Source organism: Pan troglodytes, chromosome 9 (assembly GCF_028858775.2).
Source record: "Pan troglodytes isolate AG18354 chromosome 9, NHGRI_mPanTro3-v2.0_pri, whole genome shotgun sequence".
Classification (NCBI taxonomy): Eukaryota; Metazoa; Chordata; class Mammalia; order Primates; family Hominidae; genus Pan; species Pan troglodytes.
In genome coordinates, this window is record NC_072407.2 from 110,785,136 (window position 1) to 110,813,080 (window position 27,945).

The 27,945-nt window shown below is 36.7% G+C and overlaps 2 protein-coding genes across 2 annotated transcripts in view; one reads left to right on the forward strand and one right to left on the reverse strand.

Moving 5' to 3' along the window:
• DDX10 (DEAD-box helicase 10) overlaps nt 1-27,945 on the forward strand; it is a 276,872-nt gene that overhangs the window by 137,255 nt on the left and 111,672 nt on the right. The gene's annotated exons all lie outside the window — the stretch shown is intronic.
• LOC107967209 (cytochrome c-like) lies at nt 20,731-21,048 on the reverse strand. The gene has a single exon (XM_054662681.2). The coding sequence runs from the start codon at nt 21,046-21,048 to the stop codon at nt 20,731-20,733; it is 318 nt and encodes a 105-aa protein (XP_054518656.1).

Here is a 27,945-nt window from a genome sequence, read left to right on the forward strand (position 1 = left end):
TCCCCAGAAAGCAATGACCCCTTCCCCTGTTCTTCATAAAGAATTTGAGGATGGTTTTATGTGCTAGACACTGTGCTAAATAAAAACTAGTAAATAGTAAAGTTAGAATTCAAATCCAGGTTTGTTTTTTTTTTTAAACACCGAAATCTATGCTCTTAACCAATGTATATACTATCAGCTACTAACTGTCTTTCACCACAATTAATAGTAGAATGATTATTTTGAGTATTTTCTTTAGGGATAACTATTAATTCAAAGGAAGCTCCTTTTTAAAATACAACATTGGAAAAAGAAAAATATAGAAATTCTCAACATAGCACTGTTCTAGTAAGCCTATTTGTAATTTTTTTTTAAAAAGTGGGGGGAGGGAGAAGGAAGGGGAGAGAAAGTGAGTAGGGGGTGTGTGTGTGTGTGTGTGTTTGTGTGTATGTCTTGTGGCTGATCAGGTGGAACCCATCACTACTTTGTCCAGAAAACTCAGGAGTATGTGTGGGTAGGTCTGGAACAGGATGTACAGGTTGACTAAACGTTATCCAATATGCATGGGACCAGAAGTGCTTTGGGTTTTGGATTTTTTTTTATTTTGGAATATTTGCATTATATTTACCAGTTCAGCATCCAAAATCCAAAAATCTGAAATCTGAAATGCATCAGTGAGCATCTCCTTCAAGTATCATGCAGATTTTGGAGACTTTTGGATTTGGGATTTGGGATGCTTAACCTTCAATAGTGAGTTTATGTAACTTAAAATGTACTAAATCCAACAAAAACTGACTGAAAATATGTCAGGTGGTTGGAATTTTTCTTTGAAGCAATCATTTATGTTTTTATTAGTCTTTTGTTTATGCATAAGAAAGGTGCGGTGTCTGATGTCTTTGACAAAATTTATGGTTGCAATAGAGCAGCCTATTATTTTCCCTCAGATACGTGCCATTTCTGTCTTCTGGTTCTATCATGTTTACAATAAGTTGCTGCTCTTTTGTAATTTTCTGAAACTTTTTTTCTCTGAGACTGTGTTATCTAAAACAAACCCTCCCAAAACAAAAAAGTTTCCCAGAGTGAGTTGTTTCCATTGCATGGAAAAAGACAGGTGTGTACTCTTATTTTTTCCCGTGTGCTTTGTGAAAATCCCCCCTCCCTCCTATTAACATAGTGAATTTTTGAATGAGAATGTCCTAATGCATGATATCTGTTTCATGAATTTATCTTTGTAGATTTGACCAAAACCAATTTTATATGTGGAAAGTAAATTTAATTATACCAATCCCCTAGACTTGGGTGTAGATACAGCTCTTAAGAACTATCAGTCCAAGCAATCTATAAAACTAAATGTTTGTAGCCACCATTTTCTAAATCCAATGTAGGAAAAAGGAAAAAGCATAGTTTCCAGAGAAGGCAATTGGAATTGAATGTATCCTGCAGACCTTATACTCTACGATTACACATACATGCTGTCTCCAGCAGCTTTTGTTTTGCTTTTGGCTGCTTATTTCACAGTTTCTTTTTTTCTTACTTTTCAAATTAATGATTCTTTGCCAGCAGCATTCTTGCAATATATCAGACTTGATTCAATATTGCAAGCTCTCTGCTACCTTTCTTACTCAGGGTCATTTCCACCCAGGTGAATAATATTACCTAGTAGCAATTTTTTTTTTTTTTTAAAGAACCTTGGAACCTTTAAGAATCTTTGTTTTTCAGGCCAGCCACGGCAGCTCACGCCTGTAATCCCAGCACTTTGGGAGGCCAAGGTGGGCGGATCACCTGCGGTCGTGAGTTTGAGACCAGCCTGACCAACACGGAGAAACCTCATCTCTACTAAAAATAAAAAAATTAGCCGAGTGTGATGGCACATGCCTGTAATCCCAGCTACTCCGGAGGCTCAGGCAGGAGAATTGCTTGAACCCAGGAGGCAGAGGTTGCGCTGAGCTGAGATCACGCCATTGCGCTCTAGCCTGGGCAACAAGAGCGAAAAAAAAAAAAAAAAAGAAAAGAAAAAAATCTTTGTTTTTCCTGATCTTTGCTGTTTTTCTTCATTATATCTCTGAGACATACATATGTAAATCTAATTATTGAATTCATGTAAAATATACTTAAAGTGTAATTTTATGTCCTTTTTTTAGATAAGTAAATTTCAGATACTACTTTTAGCAGAACACATTTTTTAATGTGTTGTTTATAAAGTGATCTGTAGGTAAAGGAATCTGAAAAAGCAAATGCTCATGTGTTAGAAATGAGTACCTTTGCTTGCCTCTGGACTGTTTTCTTTTTGCTATCCTATGAGGGTTACATGAAACAATCCCATTCCTTTGACATTTCCTCACTTTTGGGTTCTCTCATCCCTTTTAGAGTAAGGCACTGCTGATTAGGCCTGTTTCCAGGGCAATTTCTTGCTGCTCTCTTATTTTTAGTTTTGCTTGTTTTGTTATCATAGGTTTGAAATGTAAGTAAGCGGCTCAGAATGACCTGGTTCTTGTAGCTAATTCAGTAAGCGTTTATTGAGGGCATTGTACATCAGTCCAACAAAGAAAGGACACATCAAACTAGAGAGCAGTTCCAAGTCAACTTACTGGTAACCGGTTGTATAAAAAGTTACTACAAGGCCAGGCATGTTGGCTGGTGCCTGTAATACTAGCACTTTGAGAGGCCGAGGTGGGAGGATTTTTTGAGCATAGGGGCTTGCAGTCAGCCTGGTCAACATATTGAAACCCCATCTGTACAAAACAATAAAAAAAATTTGCCAGGTATGATGGTGTGTGTGTGTGGTCCCACTTAGTTTGGGAGGCTGAGGTGAGATGATCTCTTGAGCTTGGGAGGTTGAGGCTGCATTGAGCCGATTGCACAACTGCATTCCAGCCTGGGTGACAGAGTGAGACCCTGTCTCAAAAAAAAAAAAAAAAAACAAAAAAACCCTCCAAAAGAAGTTGCCACAAAATTTTCAACTGAAAACACGTGTTTATTATCTCTTGTTTTCTTTGGATCAGAAGTCTGGGCACAGCTTAGCTGGGATCTCTGCTCAGGGTCTCATAAGGCTGCAATTAAGTGTTGGCCAGTTTGCTTTCCCATCTAGGAGCTTGACTGGAGCAGAATCCACTTTCAAGCTCATTCATATTATTGGCAGAATGCATTTCTTTTGACAGCTGTATGACCGAAGCCTTCACTTTTTGCTGGCTGTTGGCTGGAGGTCACCTCCTATGGACTAAATGCCCCCTGCACCAATTCTTATGTTGAAGCCCTAATCTTCAATATGATGGAATGTGGAAGAGGGGCCTTTAGGAGGTATTATATATTAATCAGCTTTCCATATAATGTTGCTTAATCATGGGAGTGACATCTAGTCATCATGACCATATTCTGTTTATTAGAAAATAGTTATAAGTGCTGCCCACACTGAGGCTGAGGGGATTACACAAGGGCATTAGCACAAGGAGGCAGGATCCTGGGGGCTGGGCATCACCTCAGGGTCATTCTCCCACAGGCAAGATGGAAATAAATGGATGGTAAATAAACCTCAAGTGATTACAAATGATATATTTTATTGCTTATATATTGTGTTCATGCCAGGACTAGATTAAACAGTATGTTGCAGCATGACTGCTATTTCGACTGGCCTGTGTACATGCCAAGAATGAGGTCTATCTCATGAGACTAAGCAGTTTCGGTGCCCTGCCACTCTGTGAGGCAGAACCACATATGTTTGAGCCTCCACACTGGAAGCCAGAACTTTCTTCACCACTATTCATTAAGATTTTCATAAAATTATTCATATAGTTGCTTTTGTTTAAAGTAGCAAGTGGTACAAAGATAAATTTCTGGTTAGAATAGAAGTCTCAATAAAAGAATAAGCATATACAGAAGATAATTATTTTTTCAGATTTGTATGTTATTAGCAACATCTTATATTTTCAGATTTCTCAATAAGTTTAACTTCAATTTGTTAAGACTGTTAGCTTATTTCCATTGAACATTTTCATTTTTTATTTTTCCTCCTGCTTTTAATACTAGGCCTTGTGTTACATTGCTGAGTTGATATCACAAATTTAATGACCTAGAGGAGTGATCTTTTTGGATCACTTTTTGGATATAGGTTAAAATCAGAGATAACAAATTTCTTGGGGTCTTGCTTCTACATCCTTCATTTGTTGATGTCAGTATGAACAACAATTGACAGATGCTTTAATTTTAAAGATTTCTGGGTTAAATTTACTTATATCCTTGAAATAAATGTACTTATTTAATAATGAAAGAAGAAAAACTTTGATACTCAGATATTTTTTGAATGTTAAGTTTTTATAATAAACTACAATCTTTCTAAAAATTGTTTACACATTTTAAACTTTTTTTAAAATTTATTTTATTTTATTTTTTTTGAGATGGAGTTTTGCTCTTGTTGCCTAGGCTAGAGTGCAATGGCACGATCTCGGCTCACTGCAACCTACGCCTCCTGGGTTCAAGCATTTCTCCTGCCTCAGCCTCCCGAGTAGCTGGAATTACAGGCGTCCACCACCACGCCCGGCTAGTTTTTTTTTATTTTTAGTAGAGACGGGGTTTCTCCATGTTGGCTAGGCTGGTCTCGAATTCCTGGCCTCAGGTGATCCCTCCGCCTTGGCCTCCCAGAGTGCTGGGATTATAGGCGTGAGCCACCGTGCCTGGCCTAAACTTTTCTATTAAGAGCAATAAAAACAACAAAAAGTGGGATGGAAGGGGCTTTAACAGATACGTCTTTTCCCTTAGAAGTATGTTTGATACTGTGATAGAGACATGAGAGTGTGGTGTGTATGGCGAACTTTATGATACTCTGTTTGGTATGTAGGATATCCATACAATCGTTCAGGTAGTGAACGACATTGAGCTTTTATTATGTGTCAGACCCTCTGCTATAGAGCCAGAGAATGACAGTAATCCATACAGTAGTCATCAAGGCCATGTTAGCTGCAGAGCCACAAATAGTAAACAAGTAAGTAAATTAGGTAAATCACAGTACAGTGAGCACTGTGAAGGAAATAAGCAGTGTGCTGTAACTAAGAAAACCGTGGTGGGGAGGATCCTTTAAATGTGGTGGCCAGCAAGGGCCTCTCTCAGAGGGCACGTTGGATCTGAGGCCTGAAGACTGGGAAGGAACCAACTGAAGACTAGGGAGGAGCTAGCCATCTAAGAGGTGGGGAAGAATTCTAAATAGAGGGAGGACTGTGTGAAGGCCTTACAGTGGGAGAGAAATTGGTATGATCTAGCAATAGAAGGCCGATATGAAGAGATTAGAGACAGTGATGAGTGGTACAAGATGAGGTTGGAGAGGTAAGCAGTGGTCAGGCTATGTGCCTATGATAAGGAATTTGTGTTTTATTCTAATTTGGGAAGCCATTGAAGGATTCTGAACAGGTTAAAGATGTGATCTTGGTCCGTTTATCCTGGCTGCTGTTGGGGATAAGAGAAGCAGATGTCCTAGGTTAGGCAAGCAATAGCTTGGACTGGGGTGCTGGATATTGTGGATGTAACGGAAATATATTTCTGAGATAGAATTGATAGGATTTCCTAATGAATTAGAGATAGATGATGAGGGAAAGAGAGGAATCCAGTATGCCTCCTAAGTTTTGTACCTGAGCCTGGGAATTAAAGATTTGTAGAGTTTAGTGGAAGTCATTGAAGTGGAAAAGGTAGGCTGGGGGCAAACCTCATGAAGAGTTTGGGTTTTATTGCTTAGTGAGAGGCAAACATAAGAAAGGATGTTATGGGTTCAAATTTATATTTTAAGCTGTGACTGGTAGCAATGTCAAGCCAGGTGAGAGAGACTCGAGGAAGAGAAACCAGTTTAGACAGTACTGCAGTACTCTTTTTGTATTGGTTAAGAGGGATTGATTTGAGACTGATGCTGGGGGTGGGTTGTGAGGGGAAGTTTTGAGAGATAAGAAAATGAATTGACTAGATGTGGTGACAATGCCTCACATGTGATAGATGTCTAATAAATATGTGAATGAAAGTAGCAGACTGTGGTGAACAGAAAAATCATATCAGGATATTTGTGGAGAAGATAGTGTGTTCCATTTTTTAGTAAGGTTGACATGCCTTCTAGGCATCTAGGTGAAAATGCTTGGTAGGCACCTGGACTTTTCTGGGTCTGGAACACTAGAGAGTGTTTGGGATTTGAGAGTCATCTGTGTAGGTAATAGGTGAGGTCATATAAAAATATCTTCTACTAAAGTAGAATGTAGGACGAGAAGGCTGGAAATAGTACCTTCTGAAATACAAAATACAGGGTTTTCAGTAGGAATAGTATGAAGGAAAAGAGATGGATCCATAGTCACTGGCAAGGTGAAAGGTAAATTAGAAAAGTGTCACGTTCTGAAAACCCCATGGATGAAGCATTGAGGCACAGTGCGAAGCCATAGATACGTCAGGTAACACAGTTTCACTCACAAATAGCCTTATGATGTATCCGCATGTGTGTGAGTATGGTGAAAGGCTAATTTCATAGAGTCATGAGAAGAAATTTTAATCAGTTTGAGTGAGTGAGGGGAGAAAACTATTTTTACAAAACGCTTAGTTAAAATGGGAAGGAGAAAGCATAGCAAGAGAAATGTTTCAATGATGGGAATTTGCTGAGTTTTTTTTACAAATTTTTTTTCCAGTAACTATTGTTGAAAACCATGTGTTGGGGGATACTTTGAGAATGTAATATGTAGACTACCTGTATAATTTGACCTCTAAGTCAAAAAATGCTGAGCAGTTTAGGATTGATTTTTTTTGGGGGTGGGAGGGAATATTGGATGATAGTAGCTTTTATATATTTATTTATGGATTTGTTTATGTTAGAATAATACCTACTTTTAGGATGATTAGACATAGTTTGGGCTACCAGATCAGAGCAATTTTAAGTACCATAAAGATGTTGGCCTTTGAGATCCTTTAGCCACATTGTAGAAATAGGGGTGAAATTTCCTGTCGTGGGAGTATGTAAATCCAGTTTTGCAAACCAGAAAATAAGTGATCAGTAGTCCTTAAGGTTGTTTCCATCTTTGTTTGATATCCCAGTGATAATGTACTATTTGGCAAAGCAACAGGCTACATTTTGAAAAAGATTTACTCATCTACCCAGCCAGCCATCCTGTCAGCCATGCTCATGTCTCTCAGCAGCAAAGGATTTGAGGTGGCCCACCTTTAAAAAAAAAAGTAACAAAATGGCAAAAATGTGAAAAGTGAAAATCTGGTATAGGGAAAATATATTTTATTGAATGTGAAGGCAAGGGCAAGCATGTATGCACACACAAAGAACGTCCATGTGCTTGCAATTAGGGCATGTACGTAGTTTTTATAATTGAACATAGTATTTAGAAGTTTGTCTGTAGTATTGATGTCTATATTGAAAAGGAATGCAAAGGTTTTGACTTCATTCTAACTGTAATAGTGGAAAATAACTTTTTTTTTTTTCAGGAAATGCTAGTTTTTACTAGCACTGATCTTAAAATAATCATTTGGGGCAACTTTGAGTGATATATTGGTTGATCTATTAAAACAATGGAGAATACAAACTCTTATGTAACCATTAACACCCGCTTCAATTGTCCAAGCATTCACTCAAACATTTAGTAGGCCACTGTACTGACTCAGTAGAGTAGTGGGGATCAGAAACCCTATCGCAGTGGATTGAGAGGTGAATAAGATGTTAAAATGCGAGACATTTTGGGTAGACTTTCAGAGGTAGTTTGGCTTGGATGATAAGGTAATAAAGGGAATGTGGTGTTAGGGACTCCGCCCCCTTCCTCCTTGTGTGCTGGTTGACTTTTTGAGCATACGTATCCTTACAGTGAAAACAGGAAACAAAGAGAACAAGCTGCTCTGTAAAGCGTTTCTGCAAGTGTGAAACACTCCCAATTTCAGTGGAATCATCTTTGGGTAAGAAAGGGAAGGGAAGGAACAAAATTAAAGGATAGGAGTGAATACCAATAAAGGTGAAGGTAAGAATGGAAGAGTGGAGTCTGGGGGAGCTATCTCTCAATTTGCTTGATTCATTCAGAAAATATCGAGCTACCTGCTCATACCAGGCTGTATGTAAGGGCTGGAGACACAGACGTGATGAAGTCTGCCTTCATGGAGCTCACATTCTAATGCATGTATCCTCCACAGTATTATGAGCCACTGGATAGCAGTTCTTATGTAGCAGTGTCTGGTATGGTGCTTGGCATACATAGTAGTCATCCAAAAAATGAATTAACAAATCTCTTTTGCATCTGTGTGTTCTACCCTTTTGGCTTAGTCTCATCTTTGGTATAGCAGGCATGTCAAAAATTGATAGAGTTTTATACACCAATAATGAACTTTGAAGAAGCGGTAATAAACATGTTTAAAAAAGCTACCATCAACATTATCCTGCAACCCTTCTTTTATATGTGGTTACTGTTAGAGGTTTTTGCAGCTCAGAATATATTGTTTCCTAGGTCATTCATAAATGTTTGAGTGTTCTTCATGTGGAAAGTACTTGTCTGGGAGCGTGAGTTAAGTTAAGGCGGAGTTCCATCTGAATAGATGGACAATTTCACTACAAGTATAATATAATAAGTGTTCAAAATTGTATGGGCATGGAGAAGGAGATAGTTAGGACTGGTTATTTGTTTTCCTTCCTAATCGATAAACATCTGTTGTATTTGTAATGCAGTGGAACTTGCAAATTGTGTTAGCCTGAACTCTGGGCCCCAGGGGAGGGGCGGGTAAAGATGATTAGTTTTTACAGTCTTCCTTTTGAACCTATTGGGTTTTTTTTTTAATTAGGTGTTATTTGATCTTATTATGTTTCATGAGAGCAGTGATGACAATCTATGTGGAGAAGAATAGGAGATGCTGCACCCAATTGTATTTATAGATTATAAATTTGGTTTGGAGGACTAGGGTGTGTGTGTGTGAGAGAGAGAAAGATGCGGGGAAGAGGTTGACAAGTAGTGACAGTGTTGAGAGTGGTGCGAAATTTATTTACAACCTACTGATTGGGTTCACATTTCTAAAATGAGGTTGCTGGATTAAATCGACAAACTTCATCCAAAGTATAAATGTTTATGTTTCAACGGATCCTGTGGTTTGCTTCGGATTAGTCCCCCATGTCAGTGATAAGTGCATGTGTGCACACACAAACACACACACAACTAGAAATCCTGGGAATTTTAACTATCTTTTTCTCCAAAAAAACCCAGAAAACTCGTTGAACATAATGTTATAACCTTAGAGAGATTTGTTTAAAAGTGAGCACCCAGCATGTTGCCTTTTTGGTGAGTAGGAAAGAATCTTCCAAACTCACCACCAACCCGTTTCGCACCTCCCCTAGACACACACCACACAATCGCCATTCTTCTTTGCTATATACTTTTTCTCATAGCACTTAAACATTCTTATCATTTTTCCTTGTCTATCTCCAGTGGAATATAAACTCTCCAAGGGAGATGTTTGTTTTGTTCACCTTCCTTAGTGATCCCTGTAGGAGATCACTAGATTCTGTTGAATCAATCATAGCTGGCCACTTGATACACTGTGTGAGTATATATTGACTATCATTTTGTACTCAGCAGTGTACCCAGTACAGTGTGTGTGTATACTGGGGATGACTTTATTGGCTTTGGCTGTATATACATTCAATCGTCACCTTATGGAGATAAATGGTATGTATAAAAATTAGGAAATGTGACAAGACCTGTAAAGTTAAGGGCTAAATTATATGGTAGGAATTGGTCCAAGGTCAGCATATTGGAATGGGCAAAAAATGGCTTCATGAAATAGGTGAAACTTGAACTAGACTTCTAAAAGGATCATGGGGCACAGGTAAGGAAGGATACTCCAGGAAAACAGCCTTCATGATACCTCCTCTCTGAACTTTCTCTCATCTTAATCCCATCTCTCAGGATTTATTTTTGAAAAGGAAACAAATTAAAAAGTTATTCACCATCCTCTGCCATGATCTGGCATATAGCACATAATTAAATATTATTTTTTAATGTAACTATTTGTATAATATCTTTTTTTAAAAAAAATCAGAAAACTTGTTGAACATAATGTTATAACCTTAGACAGATTTGTTTAAAAGTGGTCATCCAACATGCTTGCCTTTTCACGGAGTAGGAAAGAATCTTCCAAACTCTGACTGTGGCTCTATGTCCAGTTATATTTTGTCATTAACTGCCTACCAGTTTCCCATTGCTTAATACTCTAGAAATGACAAGTGATTCTATTGAATTTTGGTTAGTTGGGTCAAATAGATCAAAGGACAATTATAAAAGGGAAACACAGGAAAGGGGAATTAATTATAAATATTGGGGGGGGGAAGAGAGCTGAATAATTAGGCATGATAGGCATTAATTATTGTTAGACATTTGTTATATGTATTGCAGTTATACTTATGTGGAAGATCTTGATCTTTTTTTGTTAATGTTCACTTGAATTTTTTTTATCCTGGTACAGTTAGATATAAGCAAGTTACTGTGTTCCTGATTTTCTTCTAGGAAAAGTATTGATAACTTTGCTTTTGATAGCCTGCAACCAGTCTGCTCATTAATTTCCATATAGCTGTTGTTAGAGACTTTGCCCAGCAAACTAAATGCTATTTGTGGAATAGACAACAAAATCAATAACTAAGACATTTTTGGAAAATCTAGTTAACTTCTTGGATTTGTTAAACAAATCATGAATACACTGAATACTATGCCTTTGAAATAAGCTTAATTTTTGCCACACAGCACCAGTGAATCTTGCTACAATTGATATATGTAGTAAGTTAATTAACTGCCTTTGTTTTCAGTTGACTTTTTTCGTTCTGAATTTTTTTTTATGGTATTATATCTCTCAAAAACGTACAGTTGAAGGAGAGTATAAGTATTTCATAGATTTCTGATCAAACAATTAGATATGTCACCTCTCTGCCTGCACTAATTTATAAATATATTTAAGCTATAATAGTAAACACTGAATTGCAATTTTGTACTTCTTAGATATTATTACTCTTTATCAACTTATACATGTTCTTCTGTAACTGTTGACTTGATTGATTATAGCATGTGCTAAAAGATGTAAAATGGAGATTTCTGAAATTGTAATAATAAAAAAGCCATAAAAAAATGCCATCAGCTGGCTGCGGTGGCTCATGCCTGTAATCCCAGTTCTTTGGAAGGCTGAGGTGGGTGGATCACGTGAAGTCCAGAGTTTGAGACCAGCCTGGCCAACATGGTGAAACCCCGTTTTTACTGAAACTACAAGAATTAGCCGGGCATGGTGGCACATGTCTGTAATCCCAGCTACTCAGGAGGCTGAGGCAGGAGAGTCTCTTGAACCCAGTAGGTGGAGGTTGCAGTGAGCAGAGATGGTGCCACTGCACTCCAGCCTGGATGACAGAGTGACTCCATCTTAAAAAAAAAAAAAAAAAAAAAGAACAAACATTTACTTTTATGAACAGATTTGTACCAAGTTGTTGCTAAATTAGTACAGAATTCATGATGCATGTTTTTGAAAACAGAAACAAATACTATTTGTACTTTCTTTCTGATGTTGAAAAAATTTAAGAGCACATATTTCTTTAAGAAAAATACCTATAGAATAAATTCCTAGAAGTGAAATAACTAAGTCAAAGGGTACGTAAATTTTGAATTTCAGTAGGTATTGTAAATTGCACTAATTCACATTTCTACTCATAATATCTGATGCCACTTTTTCTGCAAACACAGCATCTTTTCAAATACTTTATCTTTGCTGGTTAGGAAGGAATTCGTATCTTAGCGAAGTTTACCTTTACATGTCTTATTTTATGAGTGAGCTATTTATATTGGCTCTTCTGGGAACTGTCCAATTGGGCTGATGATCTTAATTTTCTTACTCTTTTTATTCACTCTCTCTATTGGGAAAATTTATCTTTTGCTTCCAATCTGATGACATGCAAATAACTTGATTTTGTTTTGTTTGTCTTTTGTTTTTCAGATTGTCATTTGTTTTGGGTCATATTTTTAAACCTTTTATATTGGTGAATTTGCCAGTTTTGTCTTTTATGGGTTCTAAATTTCATGTTAAAGTTGAACAGGGCCTTCACTACTCTAATGTTATAAAAGAATAAACCCTGGGAGAATTCTAGTACTTTTATGGTTTAATATTTTGTGTCTAAGCTTTTGATTCATTTGTAATTCTGTTGCAAGATGTGAAGTGTGGATCCAGCTTTATTTTGTTCTATATAACTACCCAATTATTCCAATATTGCTCATTAGTCAATCTTTTCTACTGATTTAACCTGTCACCTTTATCTGAAAACCTTATGTATTTTGGGTCTGTTTTTGGTCTTTCTGTTTCATTGATCTGTATATGTTTGTTTATAATGTTTAAATGTATTAGAGTGTTACTTATTATTTCTTGTCAGAGTTTTCTGAAATTCTGAACTTAAACTGTTTTTATGTTTATTTCTTGACTTGGAGATATCTGGTGGTGTCAATTTGGGCAATCCACTGTAAGGGTTTATTTTATTCTGGAATTTTTTTGTCTCCTTCTCCCTATCCTTTACCTTCCACCCAAAGCTTTATTAGGAAGTATAGAGTAATATGTATTCCAGAAAGGTTACATTTCTCTAGCTACTCAGATGGCATAGACATAGGCTAAGAGATGGTAGGTCTTTGTATTGTAAATGAAACATGGCCTTGTCTAGTTTTAATTTTTTATATAAAGATTATTTGCAGTCTAAAGGGTGAATTTTTCTTCCCCTTTCTCAGTCTCTATTTGTAACCATGCCATTTTTTTCATTTTTAATTAACATAATTTGTGAAATGTTGATTTTTGCTTTAGGTCCTAAATCAAATGTGATTATTATTTTATAGCTTTACAACATAATAAGCCCCAGGTGTAGGGAATTCACTCTCAGCTCTGATCTCCAGCAATTTTGGATGACAAGCCATCACACCACTATCTGTACCTTTTTTATGCATCATAGATTACCATAGGAGACTGAATGCAATAAAAATGTAAAATGCTTTGTATAAAAATGAATATAGCATCAGAGATTTCCTGCTTCATACGATCTTGAGCTTAAAATCTTGAATCTTAGAGTAACAAAAACCTCTCAAACTTTTGGAATGACTCTATCTTCAAATATCACTTTAAAAAGAAAAATGATCCTTCGTAATTAAGTTAATGATCATTAGGGGGAAGATTATAATACATCAATATATTTGTTATAGGAATAAGTGAAATCAGCTAATATTTATCTGAATATCCACAATTTACCCATGTTTAGTGCCATTGATTAAATAATCGAGTGAATTATAAATCCTAAGAAACTGACAGTTTAATGATATAGTCTCTGGGAGCATAGACGAGGGCTCATTGCCCAGCTTGTTAGAGATGAGGCAGAAAAGCGGAATCAGGAAAGACTTATGTTATCGACATCAGAGCTAATCTGGAAGTATAAGTAGAAATGTTCTTTATTTTAAAATTTTTATCAGCAATTCTTATCTTATGAATAATAAATGTTGCCATTCATTTACTCTTCTGCTGAAAATTTGAAAAATAAATACATAACAAAGAAAACAAAAATCAAGCATATTCCTGTTATATACTTTGATGTAACATTACCTTTTGGTTTATATACTCCTGGGTCTTTTTTCCCTATGTACACAAACATACAGACTCCTTTTCCCAACACATTTTAAGTTACAGAGCAGACATGATATTATGATTTGTGGCCTTTTTTTCTTTTTTTTAAAATTATCAATACTAGGGAAAGCTGTCAAGTGAGTAAATACAGTCATCCCTTGGCATATGCAAGGGGGTTGGTTCCAAATCTGTGCACACTCAAGTTCTGCAGTCCAGTCAGTGCTGAGAAACTGATGTAAGTGAAAGGTTGACCTTCTGTATACACAGGTTTTATATCCTGCAGATTCCGTATGATTTGGTTGGAAACAATCTGTGTATAAGTGGACCCTCAAAGGTCAAAACCATATTGTTCAAGGGTCAACTGTGTACTTGTATAATGTCATAATTAAGAGCTTAAATTTAATGCTATCATGTGTCCCATTTGTATGAATGGATATATAACATTCTATTCAGAGAACCCTTATTAAAATGCTTTTGGATTTCTTTTGATTTTTTTTCTAATAAACACAGTGATAAGAATTCTTTATAATCCTTAAATTTCTGGAAGATGTAAAAATTGATGACTAGATATTCATTCTAGTATTTTAAAGTAACCCATTATATAGCTAAATTTTAGACTCAATAACACTAGATTGAAATCTGGACCTTCATCATGAAAGTCAGAGGATGAGGAAGAGAATTCCTTGAATGAGTAACTTAAACAGTTTTCACTGCCTCACCTTAAGTTTTCTTTTGAATCTATTCAGGTCAGGTTTTTGTCCCTGCCAATCTGTTGAAACTTTTCTTGCTATGGTCTGGAACAGTTCCCATTTTGCTAAACTCAAGGATGAACATCTTAACATCCTAGCAACTTTTTTTTTTTTTGGAATTGCCCTCTTCCCTTAGCTTTTGGCATGCCATACTATTCCTGGATTTGTTCCAGCTTTCACTGGTTGTTCTTTCTTGGTTGTCTTTGCTGGTTCCTCCTCCTTTTCCCATCTTTAAATGATGGGGGAATACCCCCAAGGCCTTGCCTTATATTCTAATCTCCATCTACGTATGCTCCCTAGGCAAATTTAGTAAGACCTTTTCTTTAAAACTCCTATGCTAATGAATCCAAATATATGTCCTGAGCCTGTTCTACTATTGTAAACTTCTTTTAACTAGTTGTTTAATATCTCTTGGATATTTAATACCATTTATTCAGTCACTTCGGACTCAGACCAAGAACCCGTGAGTTTTCTCTAAATCTTTTATCTCCCAGATCTACCCCTTTAAGGAGTCTTGTGTACTTCAAAAAATATCCAGACTCTACCACATTGTTCACTTACTGCCCTAATTCAAACCCTCTATCTTGTGTGTAGACCAATAAAAATACCCTTTTTTTTTTTTTTTTGAGAGGGAGTCTCTCTCTGGCGCCCAGGCTGGAGTACAGTGGCATGATCTCGGCTCACTGCAACCTCTGCCTCCCAGGTTCAAGTGATTTTCCTGCCTCAGCCTCCCAAGTAGTGGAGATTACAGGTGCCCACCACCAGGCCCGGCTAATTTTTGTGTTTTTTAGTAGAGACAGAGTTTCACCATGTTGGCCAGGCTGGTCTTGAACTCCTGACCTCAGGTGATCCGCCCTCTTTGGCTTCCCAAAGTGCTGGGATTACAGGTGTGAGCCACCACGCCCGGCCAATAAATAACCTTCTAGTTGGTTTTCTTTTTCACTTTCCTTGCTCCCATTAAATCTTCATAGCAGGCAACCCCCACCTTCCAAAGTAAACAAGATTATGTCATGTATCTCGGTCAAAACTTGCACAGTAAAGTCCTCACTTAACATCATAAATGGATTACTGGAAACTTTGACTTTAAGAAAAATGGCGTTCTTTATGCCTTAGGAACTGAACTCTTGTTTGTATCAATTAGCCTATGGCAAAATTGGTTTTGTTATATAGTAGTTGTTTCACTTAAATTTGCAGTTTCCAAGAACTTATCGACATAAACAGTGTTAAGTGAGGACTTGCTGTATTCTTTCTTTCATATTCAGGGTAAAATCTACCTCCTGACTCTGTCCTATGAGGCCTTACATAATCCAGAATCTTCTTGTGTGACTTTTTCTCTTATTGCCTTCCACCCTGCTCACTCTAGTCCAGTCATCCTGAATTTTTTGTTTCTTGAAAACAACAAACTCATTTCCATTTATGTGCCTTTGCACTACTGTTTTCTCCACCTATAACTCTTTATGTAGATCATTGCATGAGTTCCTCCTTCTTTTCTTTTAGATCTTTGCACCTTCTTCAGAAAGGCCTTTCCTATTTTTCTAAAATTGTTACCTTCTGCCCAGTTACTCCCTAGCCCCTTACTCACCTTTGTCTCTAACACTTAAAAACTCCTTGACATACGTGCATATTTGTCTCCTCACTAGAATGCAAACTCTACTGTACCCCAGGTGCCTAGAATGTTACTTACAGTATGGTAGATAGCCAGTGTTTGTTGAATAAATGACTGAGCTTCTTTATTCTTTGTAGTTCGTATTTTATCCCTCCTAATCCTACAAGAAATTTGAAGTAGGCTTAAAAAGTGCTTTTAAATGTATTAAAATAGAAAACAGGAGGGCATGCAAAGTACAGATAGAATAGGAATGACTGATGGGAAACTTAATATGCAGCTCATACGAGGTTTTACATAGTTCTTAAATGTGGATCAGGCATTTGCCTCTGAAGTCTTGACTGTGAAAACAAAAAGAACACCTTGTCTATAAGGAGACAACATTCTGCTACTTTGGAGAAGCACAGCTTTTCTTGTTTCAACAACTGTCCTGTGAAATGCAAAATAGTGAATTTTATACAGCAGTGTTTTAATACCTGTCTTTAAAGTAAACTGAAGAAACAACGCCACGATATAGCTCAAGGAAAGCAACTCTGTGGAAACTGATTAGATATTCACACACATTCCTATTTCCTCCTGTCAGCGTTCCCTGCCCTCACCAGTGGACATGCATGCTTCTGAGTAAGGTAGAGTGTATTACAACACCATTATCAAGGTGAAGGTCTTTTCTAGTGACAGAACAGTGAGAGGCAGTTTGTTCATTATTCCTAAAATGTGAGGCTCATTCCAAAGCAGGTTGAAAATTAACTGTATAGTGTGCTATAGTCAAATGAGGCTTCCTGGAGTTTCTCAAATAGCTGACCATAGTAACTATTGTGATCAGACTACTCTTTGGTAGTTTGTGGTCTTTTTATAGGAAGTTTTGACATTTAGCATCTTAGATTTGGAATTAACCAAATTATGGGTGAGTTTCATAACATAACTCCAGGGATCTTAATAGAATAGTAGAGTATTAATTGCATTTAATAGAAAATTTTAGTCAACTCAACCTGTTTACTTCATTTGATTGAAGTTGAATGTATTCAAAATTAGTTGAAGAAAATCTTTTATTAGTATCATAATTAAATTATTTAATGTTTCATTTATTAGTGAGTCAACTGAATCTTTTAAATTATTGTACAGTGCAAATAACCAAAGTGCTTGGAGAAGAAACAGTCTAGAATATGCTGTGAATGGTACTGGTTAGGAATAACATACTAACTTGGAAATGACCACACTGAATGCCAAAGATTGATTTTATGTTCCAATGTACCCTTTTTTGGGGGGACTTATCACTTTTAGTCTTGTATTTCAGACATTCTTTTGGTGTACTAGAGAATATATTTGGGAGATGGATGGCAATTATTTTGCATCTTGTTAGTATCTGTTTAAGAAATTCTCAAAGTTTATCATTGTTGGTGTAATTATTCTATTTTCCTAACTTAACATTGATGGTTTGGGGTTCTGTTGGTGGGAAAAGTGACTTGGCAGTATGGTGCAATGTTTTTGCAACACTTGAGAGGAGATTGTTTTCATAGAGTTTTTGCTCTTGTTCCTTCCCTTCTTGTGACTTTGTTTTCAAATTGCCTTTTTAAAATCACTGTAACTGTCTTAGCTCTGTACAGCTGTCCTTTTCCATGTCTGTTTTGTTATATACATGCTATCTTTTGGCCCAGAGTTATCACTGAAGCTTGTCACAGAACTCTTATTACCTTTCCTGTTTTTTCTCCCCAGCTTTATTTTACCTCTACTTGTAATTACTATTGTCTTTTTCCTAGAGTAACAGAAGAAAATGCAATTTGTCTTTACTTTCAGTACCAGCATAGCCTTCTTGAGGGTAATATTAGAACTTGAAGAAAACATTTAGATTGGCATTTTGACCAATATAAATTGCCTATTTCATTTGGAAATGACACATTTTTTCGAAAAAGTAAAAACAGTAGTTTTCCGTTGATATAATTATTTTTAAAATATGCAAGAAAAACAGGAATAGGTGTCCCAGTACAACATGTTTTATTTAGTGAATTTTCTGTCAAAGGGTTTGTTCAAGTAGAAACCATATGCCTATTTCTTTTTTTCTTTTTTTTTGAGACGGAGTCTTTCTCTGTCACCCAGGCTGGAGTGCAATGGTGCAATCTCAGCTCACTATAACCTCCGCCTCCCAGGTTCAAGCGATTCTCCTGCCTCAGCCTCCCAAGTAGCTGGGATTACAGGTGCCCGCCACCACGCCCAGCTGATCTTTGTATTTTTAGTAGAGACGAGGTTTCACCATGTTGGTCAGGCTGGTCTCGAACTCCTGACCTCAGGTGATCCACCCGCCTCGGCCTCCCAAAGTGCTGGAGATTACAGGCATGAGCCACCGTGCCCAGCCCCATACGCCTATTTCTGAGGGAGATTGTAGGGTCCAACATTTAGAGAGTAGACTTAATCTTCCTACAAGCAATGTTCCTAAAGTTTATTTCAATCAGTGGAATTGTGGAGGCCTGAGAAGAGTACAGCTTCAAAGCTCAAGAAGATAAATTTTGATGTTTGATAAACCTGAGTTTAGAGCATGCTTCTGTCCTTTTTAGCTGAATAATTATTTCATCATCTGTAAAATGCAGGCAGTTCCTCAGAAGGGTGGTTGTGCTGAGTAAATGAAATATAAAACATCTAGCATGGTGTTTGGCACATGGCATCTGTTATTAACTACTGTTCACTAAACTCTGAAAGGTTTAGATTTGTCAGGTAGGTCCCATCTGGATTGGCACTTGTCATCAGAGATCCAGAGAAATTCCACAATGACATATGGCATGGATTAAGGAATACACTTTGTTGGGAAAAGGGAATATTTACAAAGCCAGGATCAGGTAGGGGAAGGAATTGATTTCTCTGTCTCCCTCTTATTCCACATAGGAGGTTCTCAGAGTTTTGCAAGTCTGCTAGACACAGCATAGATTTTCATTCCACTTGAGATATCCCTTCCGTTATTATTCTCCCTTTTAGAATAAGTGGCCGGTCAAATGTATCAGTGTGTAATCATACAAACTACTAGGGAACCAGACATTATAGTTGTGGATGCCTGCAGTCATCTGAGAAATTAAGCTGTCAGGCACGTGGAGACTTTGAGGTTCATGGGAAGTTGGGTCTGCCTTGCTAAGGGAGGAAGCCATGGTCCTGTCAGAAGTCGAGCATGGTTTCAGACTCTTTTGCTGGGAAAGAGGTTGGGAATGGTTCCAGCTCATGGTCTAGGCTGCCCACAGTGACTCCCGGTGTTTTCAGACAGGTCTGCTTCTCACATCATGCTTTATTGCCTAGGGCCTGTGAATCAGTTTTCCCAACAAATAAGTGTCAAGTTAAATGTGAAATATGTTTATTTCTATGCTATTTAAGCAAACTGATATCAGAATAAGTAACAGTAGAATGCATGTCAGAGTCTTTGAGTGTTACTCTCAAAGAAAATTGATCTTGATTAGCCCAAGCTCAACTTAGTTCCACAAATAATTATTGATTTGTTTAAGCATGATGTATGTGCTTGCTCAAGGAATTAGAAGATGAGTATGACAAAGCTCATTCCCTCAGGGAGTTGAGTGTTTCAGAGGGATGAAGTAAAAGAAGATTTTAAAACTACAAGTAGAGTGTAAGAAGTATTATGAGAAACATCAACAAAGGGCTGAGGATAGAAGGTGATAAGTCTCAAGTATCTCAAGATATTCAGCGGTGAATCTTAACATAAATTTGCTTTTAGGGGAAGAATTTCAAGCATATTGATAGGTCTTAAATTTTCTAGTCTCTCTGGGATAGTAGGAAGGAGAATGATTTTTAAAAAGTTGATTATGTAGCATGGAGTTTGGGGACTAGTAAAAATTTTATTGAAATTATTTGGGAATTGTTTTACAGTTGTTTTTAGTGGAGGTTGTATTTCTGAAAATATTGCATTTTAGTGTGATGGTTTACTAAAGAAGTAGCAGGGACTTATTCTAAGGTAGGAGATAGAAAAACTAATAAGTAAAAATCTGCTAACAACTTTAAATGGCTGTCAAACTTTTTTTAATGATTAAGTGCTAATGGGGGCAGATGGAAATTGTAAAGCAGTGCAGAGCATTGAGGTATAGAGTTTTTTTTTCTGTCAGTTGCTCTACTTTTGAGAGAGAAGAAATTAGAGGTCAAATTTAGTCATTTCTATGGTCCTTTTATGAACGTAAGAAAGCGCTTTTTAAAAAAAATGTGAGAATTGTTAAATAATCTTTATTTGATATTACACATAAACCACTCTAAAATGCCTTTCAATAAGTAAAAGGAACCATTTTAGATACAAGGAATCTAATTAGATTGGCATAGTTAAGGCCAAAAATATAAAGTAGACATTGCCACCTTATCTTCAACTCTTGCCTTTAAGAGGCAAGTGAACATGAAACATGGATGAATCTTGCTTGGTTCTGAGACAGTGTGAAGGAATTTCACCAGTATTTCAATATATTCACATAACCAGTTATATAAATCTAAAAATAAAACCAATTTCCATTAAGTTTTAAGATGGCATTCACCATCTTTGTGAAAAGTTGATGAAATCGAATCATATCTTTAGAAGGAGTAAACAGTGTTAGCACTTACTGAATTGGAATTGCTATTAAAATTCAAAAAAACAAACATATTCATCTAACCACAGGCCAGTCTTAGTTTTAAAATCAGGACTGCCCAACAAAATATTCTGTCATTCATTGATGATCTGAATTCTGATATATGAGATCTATTAAATTATGGTACACATAAAAAAGTCACGAGACATTTCTGTTTTGTAATAAATAAGGCTGTGGCCAGTTATTACTGATGAGTAGCGTTTTTGAGATTAGCTATCAAGTCTGCCCTTTCTGCCTTCTTCTTAATGCTGGCAAAGATCATTTTTGTTCCAGGGATGTTCTTCTTGGGAGTCTCCAAATAGTGCATCAGTGTATCCTTTCCCCAGGTGATGCCTTTGTTCTTATTGGTGTCTGTGTAAGAGTATCCAACGGCCTCACCTGTTTCCTGCCTGCAGAGACTATGGAGATTAGGCCCAGTCTTGTGCTGGCCTCCCTTTTGCATTGTGTGGCACTGGGCACACTTCTGAACAAAAATCTTCTTGCCTTTCTCAACAACACCCATATTTAATTCTCTTCCATCACTGGTGCTATGAAGGTTCCCTCTCTGAAGCTGGATGTCCCGCTCTTTTGAAAATTACACTTTTAAAAATGAATTCCTTCAAGGATTCTTTTCATTTTAAAGAGAACATTTGCTGTCAATCCACTCTTCTCATTTTATGAGGTCTCTCAGCATTGCTTAGGAAAATTATGATTCACAGAGGAAGGTCTAGCGCTAAGATGTTTCCATTGGAGATACTATTATATATTGCTTCTCGGCTATTTGGCTAAGATGAAATATAAGATAGATATGGTGTCAAGGTAGGAGCACAGACTAGGTTTTTGGAGGGTTTGGAGTTCCAGCCCTGACTTTGCTGATACTGTCTATGTGATCTCGAAATTGTCTCTTGACTTTGGGAGTGAGTAGGTGATGTTTCTCTAGGTGATCCTGGAGGGTCCTTTTACCCTTCCAAGTTCTGTAATAATTCCAGTGTTTTTTTTAAAATCACCACTATATGGCTTTGCACACCACAGTTTTACAAATGGTATGTATAAGAATATCCAATTTTGAATAATATTGGACATCATCCTGGCACATTTTGTCGAAACGTAGTACACATAGGCTAGCCTTTGACTTTTCATTTGGTACTTTCTGCTTAGCTAATATTTATATACAAGGTAGAACTTGGAAACTTTACTGCACATGGTAGTTGTAAACATAGCTTGGTTGTGGTAGTGATGCTTGTTTCACTTTCTGTTAACATACAGGCCATGTATGTATTGGGATTTAATAATGTAAGCCATTATAGAAAAATGTCGCATGTAACAGTGATCTCCTCTTGGGCGGCTAAGTGGACAGCTTTAACATCTCTTAAATGTCTTAAAATATTGTGTCAAAAATGGTACAAAAAAATGGTAACCAGGTACCAAACCCAGTTTGAATTTAGCATATATCTTTCTTCCATTATTGTAGTTCTTTGTGAAGGCTTTAAATCATAGAGAGATTCTCTCTCTATGCACATGCATGTGTGTGTTTTTGTTTGCTTGTAAAAATTGGTGGTTCACTGAATAGCTAGTGTTATATGGCATTTGTTTGTTTAGATTTTAATCATGAATGAATTTACAGAAACTCTGCTTTAAGCCGCACTAACCAGACTGTCAAGTAATTTGCTTTTCTTATAGGTGTTGGAGCCAACTGTGGAATTCTCAGTCAAATGTACAATGAAACATCTTGAATGTTATTTTGATGCTCTCCCACTTTGTTCAAACAAATTCTGATTAAATCTAGCTACTGGCACATTCTTGCTGAGTCTCTGGTATCACTTGGAAGGAAGGTAGTAGAGGTGTGGATCGCTGAGATACTCCCCTAAGAGAAGTATATCATAGTGTCGTATTGTTTGAAATAGTTTCGTGATTTCTGTCCCAGGATTTTTTTTTTGAAACAGGGTCTTGCTCTGTGTCCCAGGCTGGAGTGCAATGGCGCAATCTTGGCTCACTGCAACCTCTGCCTGCCAGGTTCAAGCGATTCTCCTGCCTCAGCCTCCCCAGTAGCTGGGACTGCAGGTGCTCACCACCACGCATGGCTAATTTTTGTGTCTTTAGTAGAGATGGGGTTTCACTATATTGGCCAGGCTCATCTCGAACTCCTGACGTCAAGCGATCCACCTACCTTGGCCTCGCAAAGTGGCATGAGCCACTGCACCTGTCCGGGGACTTTTAACTTAGCTCATTATCACCTTGTTGCCTCCCCTATGTGATCAGTTTCCCTTAACCCTGTTAGCCAAATGACCATGTGACACAAGTTATCTTTACTTTTAATGTTACTGCTTTTTATTTTTATTTTTTTGCTATGTAGCATATAAAATTTCTGAGTTCTAGAAGAATTCCAAAAGCTGTAGAGATGAGAAATTGATATAGCCAATTTGGACACAAGTTAAAAATGAAATCAATACTGTCATTTTTTTGGAAATCTAAAAAGAGAGGGAAAAATGTATCAGGCACCGTTTCTCTAAATTGCTTCCAGCTGCTTGCTTCCTAATATAGAAATATTTATTAAAAGTAGCAGGTTAAAAATTGGATTCCTACAACAAAATATGAGTGGTTTCATAATTTTGTTAAACAGCAGGAAATAACTGAGATTTTTGTCACTATAGTGGCTTTGTTTTTTTCGAGGGTCATGGTGTAGAGCAAATACATATTTCCCAGCCAGGCGAACAGAACAGTAAATGGCCTGAACAATTTAAACAAACCAAGGAAAATGTCCTAAGGTAGTAAATAGGGAATTATGGGATTTTCCCTTAACTATTGTAACACTGTAAACGTTCAAAGAGGTAGAAGGAATCATTTAAGACAATAAATAAATGAACATGATCATAAAACTTAGTTGGAAATGAGGCTTAAGTAAGGAAAATGGCATGAAAAGAAAGTCAGATAGGGGTTGGGTGAAGAACAGAAATTTACATGTTATCTAGACTAATTGTAGGCACAGTGAAAGATTTAAATAATTATTAGGCCAAAATGCTATAAAGAGGTGTCTTAAAATTAAGAAACTTATGTTAATTCTAACAAGAAATTGAGGAAAGGAAGACAAATATGTTGTAGGTGTTGGAATGAGGGCTTGAGGGAATGCATATCTGGAAAATGAGGGAAACAGTGGAGGGGAATAGAAACTGTGTAGGGGATATATTTGAAAGTTGTTTTTCTTAAGATATTTAATTAAGGTGACAGGTACGCATGCTCGGGAAGTTAAAAAGCAATTTCTGGAAAGTGTTCCAAGTTAAACCTGAAGGAGGCACCAGAAATCCTGAAGGAGGAATGTAGCAATCAAAAACATTGTGTAGAATGTTCGTATTGGCAGTATCAATAGAGGTTTTGCCTTATGGTTTTCCTTAACCAGAAGGAAGTTTGAACACAACTGAGATCACTGCATATCTATGTAGTATTGGTCTGGGGTGGGGAAGAAACAAGCAAGACATAATCATCCATTCTCATTCATGTTCACCTATTAAGATCACTTAAAAATGAATCATGGTTATTTCATAGTAAATAGTTGTCATTGTTGCTCAATATATCATTGTATTCATTGACCATTTTCATCACATTATAGATTAGAATTACAATTTATAAACTACAAGGAAAATAGTAGTGCATGGCCTTATTAATCATACAGAAAAAAGATTAACATTTACTGGTAGTTTGTGTCTTAATATAATAAGGACTAATCAAGCCTTGACAAATGAGTAACTTTGATAGGAAATGTAGGCAGTCATCTGTCGGACTTTGGAATAAATATGAATTATCTATATGATATACACATTTGGAAGGGTTTCTAAATGATTTTCTAGATATAATTCATGAAGTGTCAAGATAAAGAGTCAAGTATTTCATAAAAATTAATTTCATAATAGCTGTGATTCTTATCAGAAGAGAATTAGGGTTGGGGTCTTATAGTTTGAAATAGTACATTTAGTATTTAAAAAGGTTTTTTGATGCGAAAACAATTATTTTTAAAATGAATCAAGCTATGTATAAAGTCTGAAAATCTTTTTTTTAAATTGGTACATTTATTAAAAACATAGACTAATGGTCTTATGCTTAAATGTCTTTGTGGTTGTGTGCTGACTTTCATCCAGTGTAACTAAGGGACTGTTCGTTCACAAATGCACTCTGGATAGAAGTATAATAATAAACAGAAATGGCTGTCATAGAGACATAGTTCCGTTACAATTAATACTTGCCAGAAAATGGAGCTTGACATTGTTTACTATTATACTAACATTCACAAAAGGCCGGATATCACAGACATAAGGGCACACCATGACCATGAGACATCCTTTCATACTTCCCAAATAGTTTTATATTTTAGCTATGGACCTCAGTTACCAGAGCCAAACTTGTTCTTAACAAGTAGAATTTTTATGTCCATTCAGTCGAAGAGTGTCTTACACCTTTCTGGATCTCTTTATTTGCAGATAGGAGTAGAAACTGTAAGCAACTTCTTCGCATCTTGCAGTCACATGTGATGCCCAATTTTCATATGCTGCCCAATTAGTGGTGTCTTGCAGCAGGGCCACAAAGATGAGGAAGTTCTGTATGGAGGTGATCACATCCGCATGCATCTTCCATTTTGTGTCCTCTGGGTCCAACCTCATTGAGAGGCCCTTGATCCAGAACACTGAAGCTCTAATTCATTGGCTTTCAGCTGCCATGCTCTGCTCTCTGAAAATCTTTCTTAATGGGTCATGGATTTAAAGTTGAAAAAAAGCTATGGGAGTTTCTCAAATTAGCAATTCTCAAACATTCTTAAATTAATAGAAATTCGAAAGGCAAATATTGAGTCAAATTATGATGCTACAATCTTCTAAGGCAGTTTGAGCAGAAATGAAACTATGCATTGTAGAATATGAACAGGGTCAAATACTTTGAAGTTATATAACTTTGAACAAACTGCTAAATTAATCTAAGCTTTAGTTTTCTAATTAAAAATTTGTAGGAACAAGATTTGACTCACAATTGTTCTGAACATTAAATGAGGTAGTCCATATGTAGTTTATTCACTAATTCTTCTTTCAATCATTATTGAATATTTCCTATATACTAGCCTATCTGTGATACATTGGGGATACAAGTAGAATAAAAATGGTCTTAACTCTCATGGGAGTTACAGTCTATTAGGAAAAAGCACAGAAGTAAACAAGTGATTACAATAGGGCTTACTATAATGGGGATGAGAGTGAATGCAGAGTCTGTGTAACAGGCTAATGTAATAGCCATTGACTCAAGAAATTACAGTAACAGTTGGGTGGTGGAGGCAGATCTGATTTTCATTTTTCTCTTAATTTACGCATTCCCAAACTTATGCATATGGTCAAGGTTTACTATAGTGTGCTTTCTATTAAACCTTAAAACATAAGATTGGTAAATACGGATATTTTTTAGAAGAAAAATCCTACGAGATTTCTTAAACGATTATAAATTATTTCCATAATTCATAATTTATAAGCGTTGTTTTCTATAATTTTAGTTGATTTCTATTGTGGGCCTTTAATCCTCCTTGTATCTATTGTACCCTTCCCTTGCATTGCCCACCCTGCTCCCCATCCTCCAGCCGAAACTTCGTCTCCTTTAGTCTTGTGTAATTTTAGGACTGTTGCTATAGCAGGTATGTTTGTCTTAGCAAATTAATACTTGTGTAGGAATTCTGAAAAGACAAACTTTGTTCCTGTAATAACATTTTAAGTTGATGCCATATTTTCATTGGCTCTTAAATTTTAAAATTTCATCTTTATTTGTGGTAGAAGACACATAACATAAAATTTACTATTTAAACCATTTTAAAATGTGCAGTTCAGTAGTGTTAAGTGCATTCACATTGATGTACAACCAATCTCCAGAACTTTTCATTTTTCAGATCCGAAACTCTATACTTGTTAGGTGGGTCTTAATTTTAAGACTACAGTTCTTACAAAAATTTCACAAACATAATATATTTGCTACTTGCTGGGGGTGGTATTAAGTTTATTATTTGTTTTTAATTTTTTTTTTAATTTCAACAGGTTTTTGGTGAACAGGCAGTGTTTATTTACATGAATAGGTTCTTTAGTGGTGCCCTCTGAGATTCTGGTGTACCCATCACTGAACAGTGTACACTGTACCCAATGTGTAGTCTTCTCCCTTGCCATCCCCAACCCTTTCCCCCGAGTCTCCAAAGTCCAATGTATAATTCTTAGGCCTTTGTGTCCTTATAACTTAGCTCCCACATATGAGTGAGAACATTTGATGTTTGGTTTTCCATTACTGACTTACTTTACTTAGAATAATAATCTCCAATTCCATCCAGGTTGCTGTGAATGCCATTATTTCATTCCTTTTTACGGCTGAATAGTATTCCATTTCTTTATCCACATTTTCTTGTTTGTTTGTTTTTTGAGACCGAAAAAAATATTTTTCATTTTTCAGATCTGAAACTCTATACCTGTTAGGTGGGTCTTAATTTTAAGACTACAGTTTAATTTTAAGACTATAGCTCCGTCGCCCAGGCTGGAGTGCAGTGGCACAATCCTGGCTCACTGCAACCTCTGCCTCTGGGCTCAAGCAATTCTCTTGTCTCAGCCTCCTGAGTAGCTGGGACTACAGGTGCCTGTCACTATGCCTGGCTAATTTTTGTATTTTTAGTAGAGACGAGGTTTCACCTTGTTGGTCAGGCTGGTCTTGAACTCCCGACGTCAGGTGATCCACCTGCCTTGGCCTCCCAAAGTGCTGGGATTATAGGTGTGAGCCACCGCAGCCTCCCAAAGTGCTGGGATTACAGGCATGAGCCACTGTGCCTGGCCTATCCACATTTCTTTATCCACTCATTGATTGATGGGTGTTTGGGTTGGTTCCATATTTTTGCAGTTGCAAATTGTGCTGCTATAAGCATGAGTATGCAAGTACCTTTTTCATATAATGACTTCTTTTCCTCTGGGTAGATACCTAATAGTGGGATGTCTGGATCAAAAGTACATCAACTGGATCTACTTTTAATTCTTTAAGGAATCTCCACACTGTTTTCTGTAGTGGTTGTACTAGTTTACATTCCCACCAACACTGTAAAAGTGTTCTCTTTTCACTGCATCCATGCCAACATCTATTATTTTTTATTTTTTGATTATGGCCATTGCTGCAGGAGTGAGGTGGTATTGCATTGTGGTTTTGATTTGGATTTCTCTGATAACTAGTGATGCTGAGCATTTTTCCACATGCTTATTGGCCATTTGTATGTCTTCTTTTGAGAATTAGCTATTCATGTCCTTAACTTTTTGATGGGATTTTTTTTTCTTGCCGATTTGTTTGAATTCTTTGTAGATTCTGGATATTAGGCTTTGTCAGATGTATAGATTGTGAAGATTTTCTCCCACTCTGTGGGTTGTCTGTTAACTCT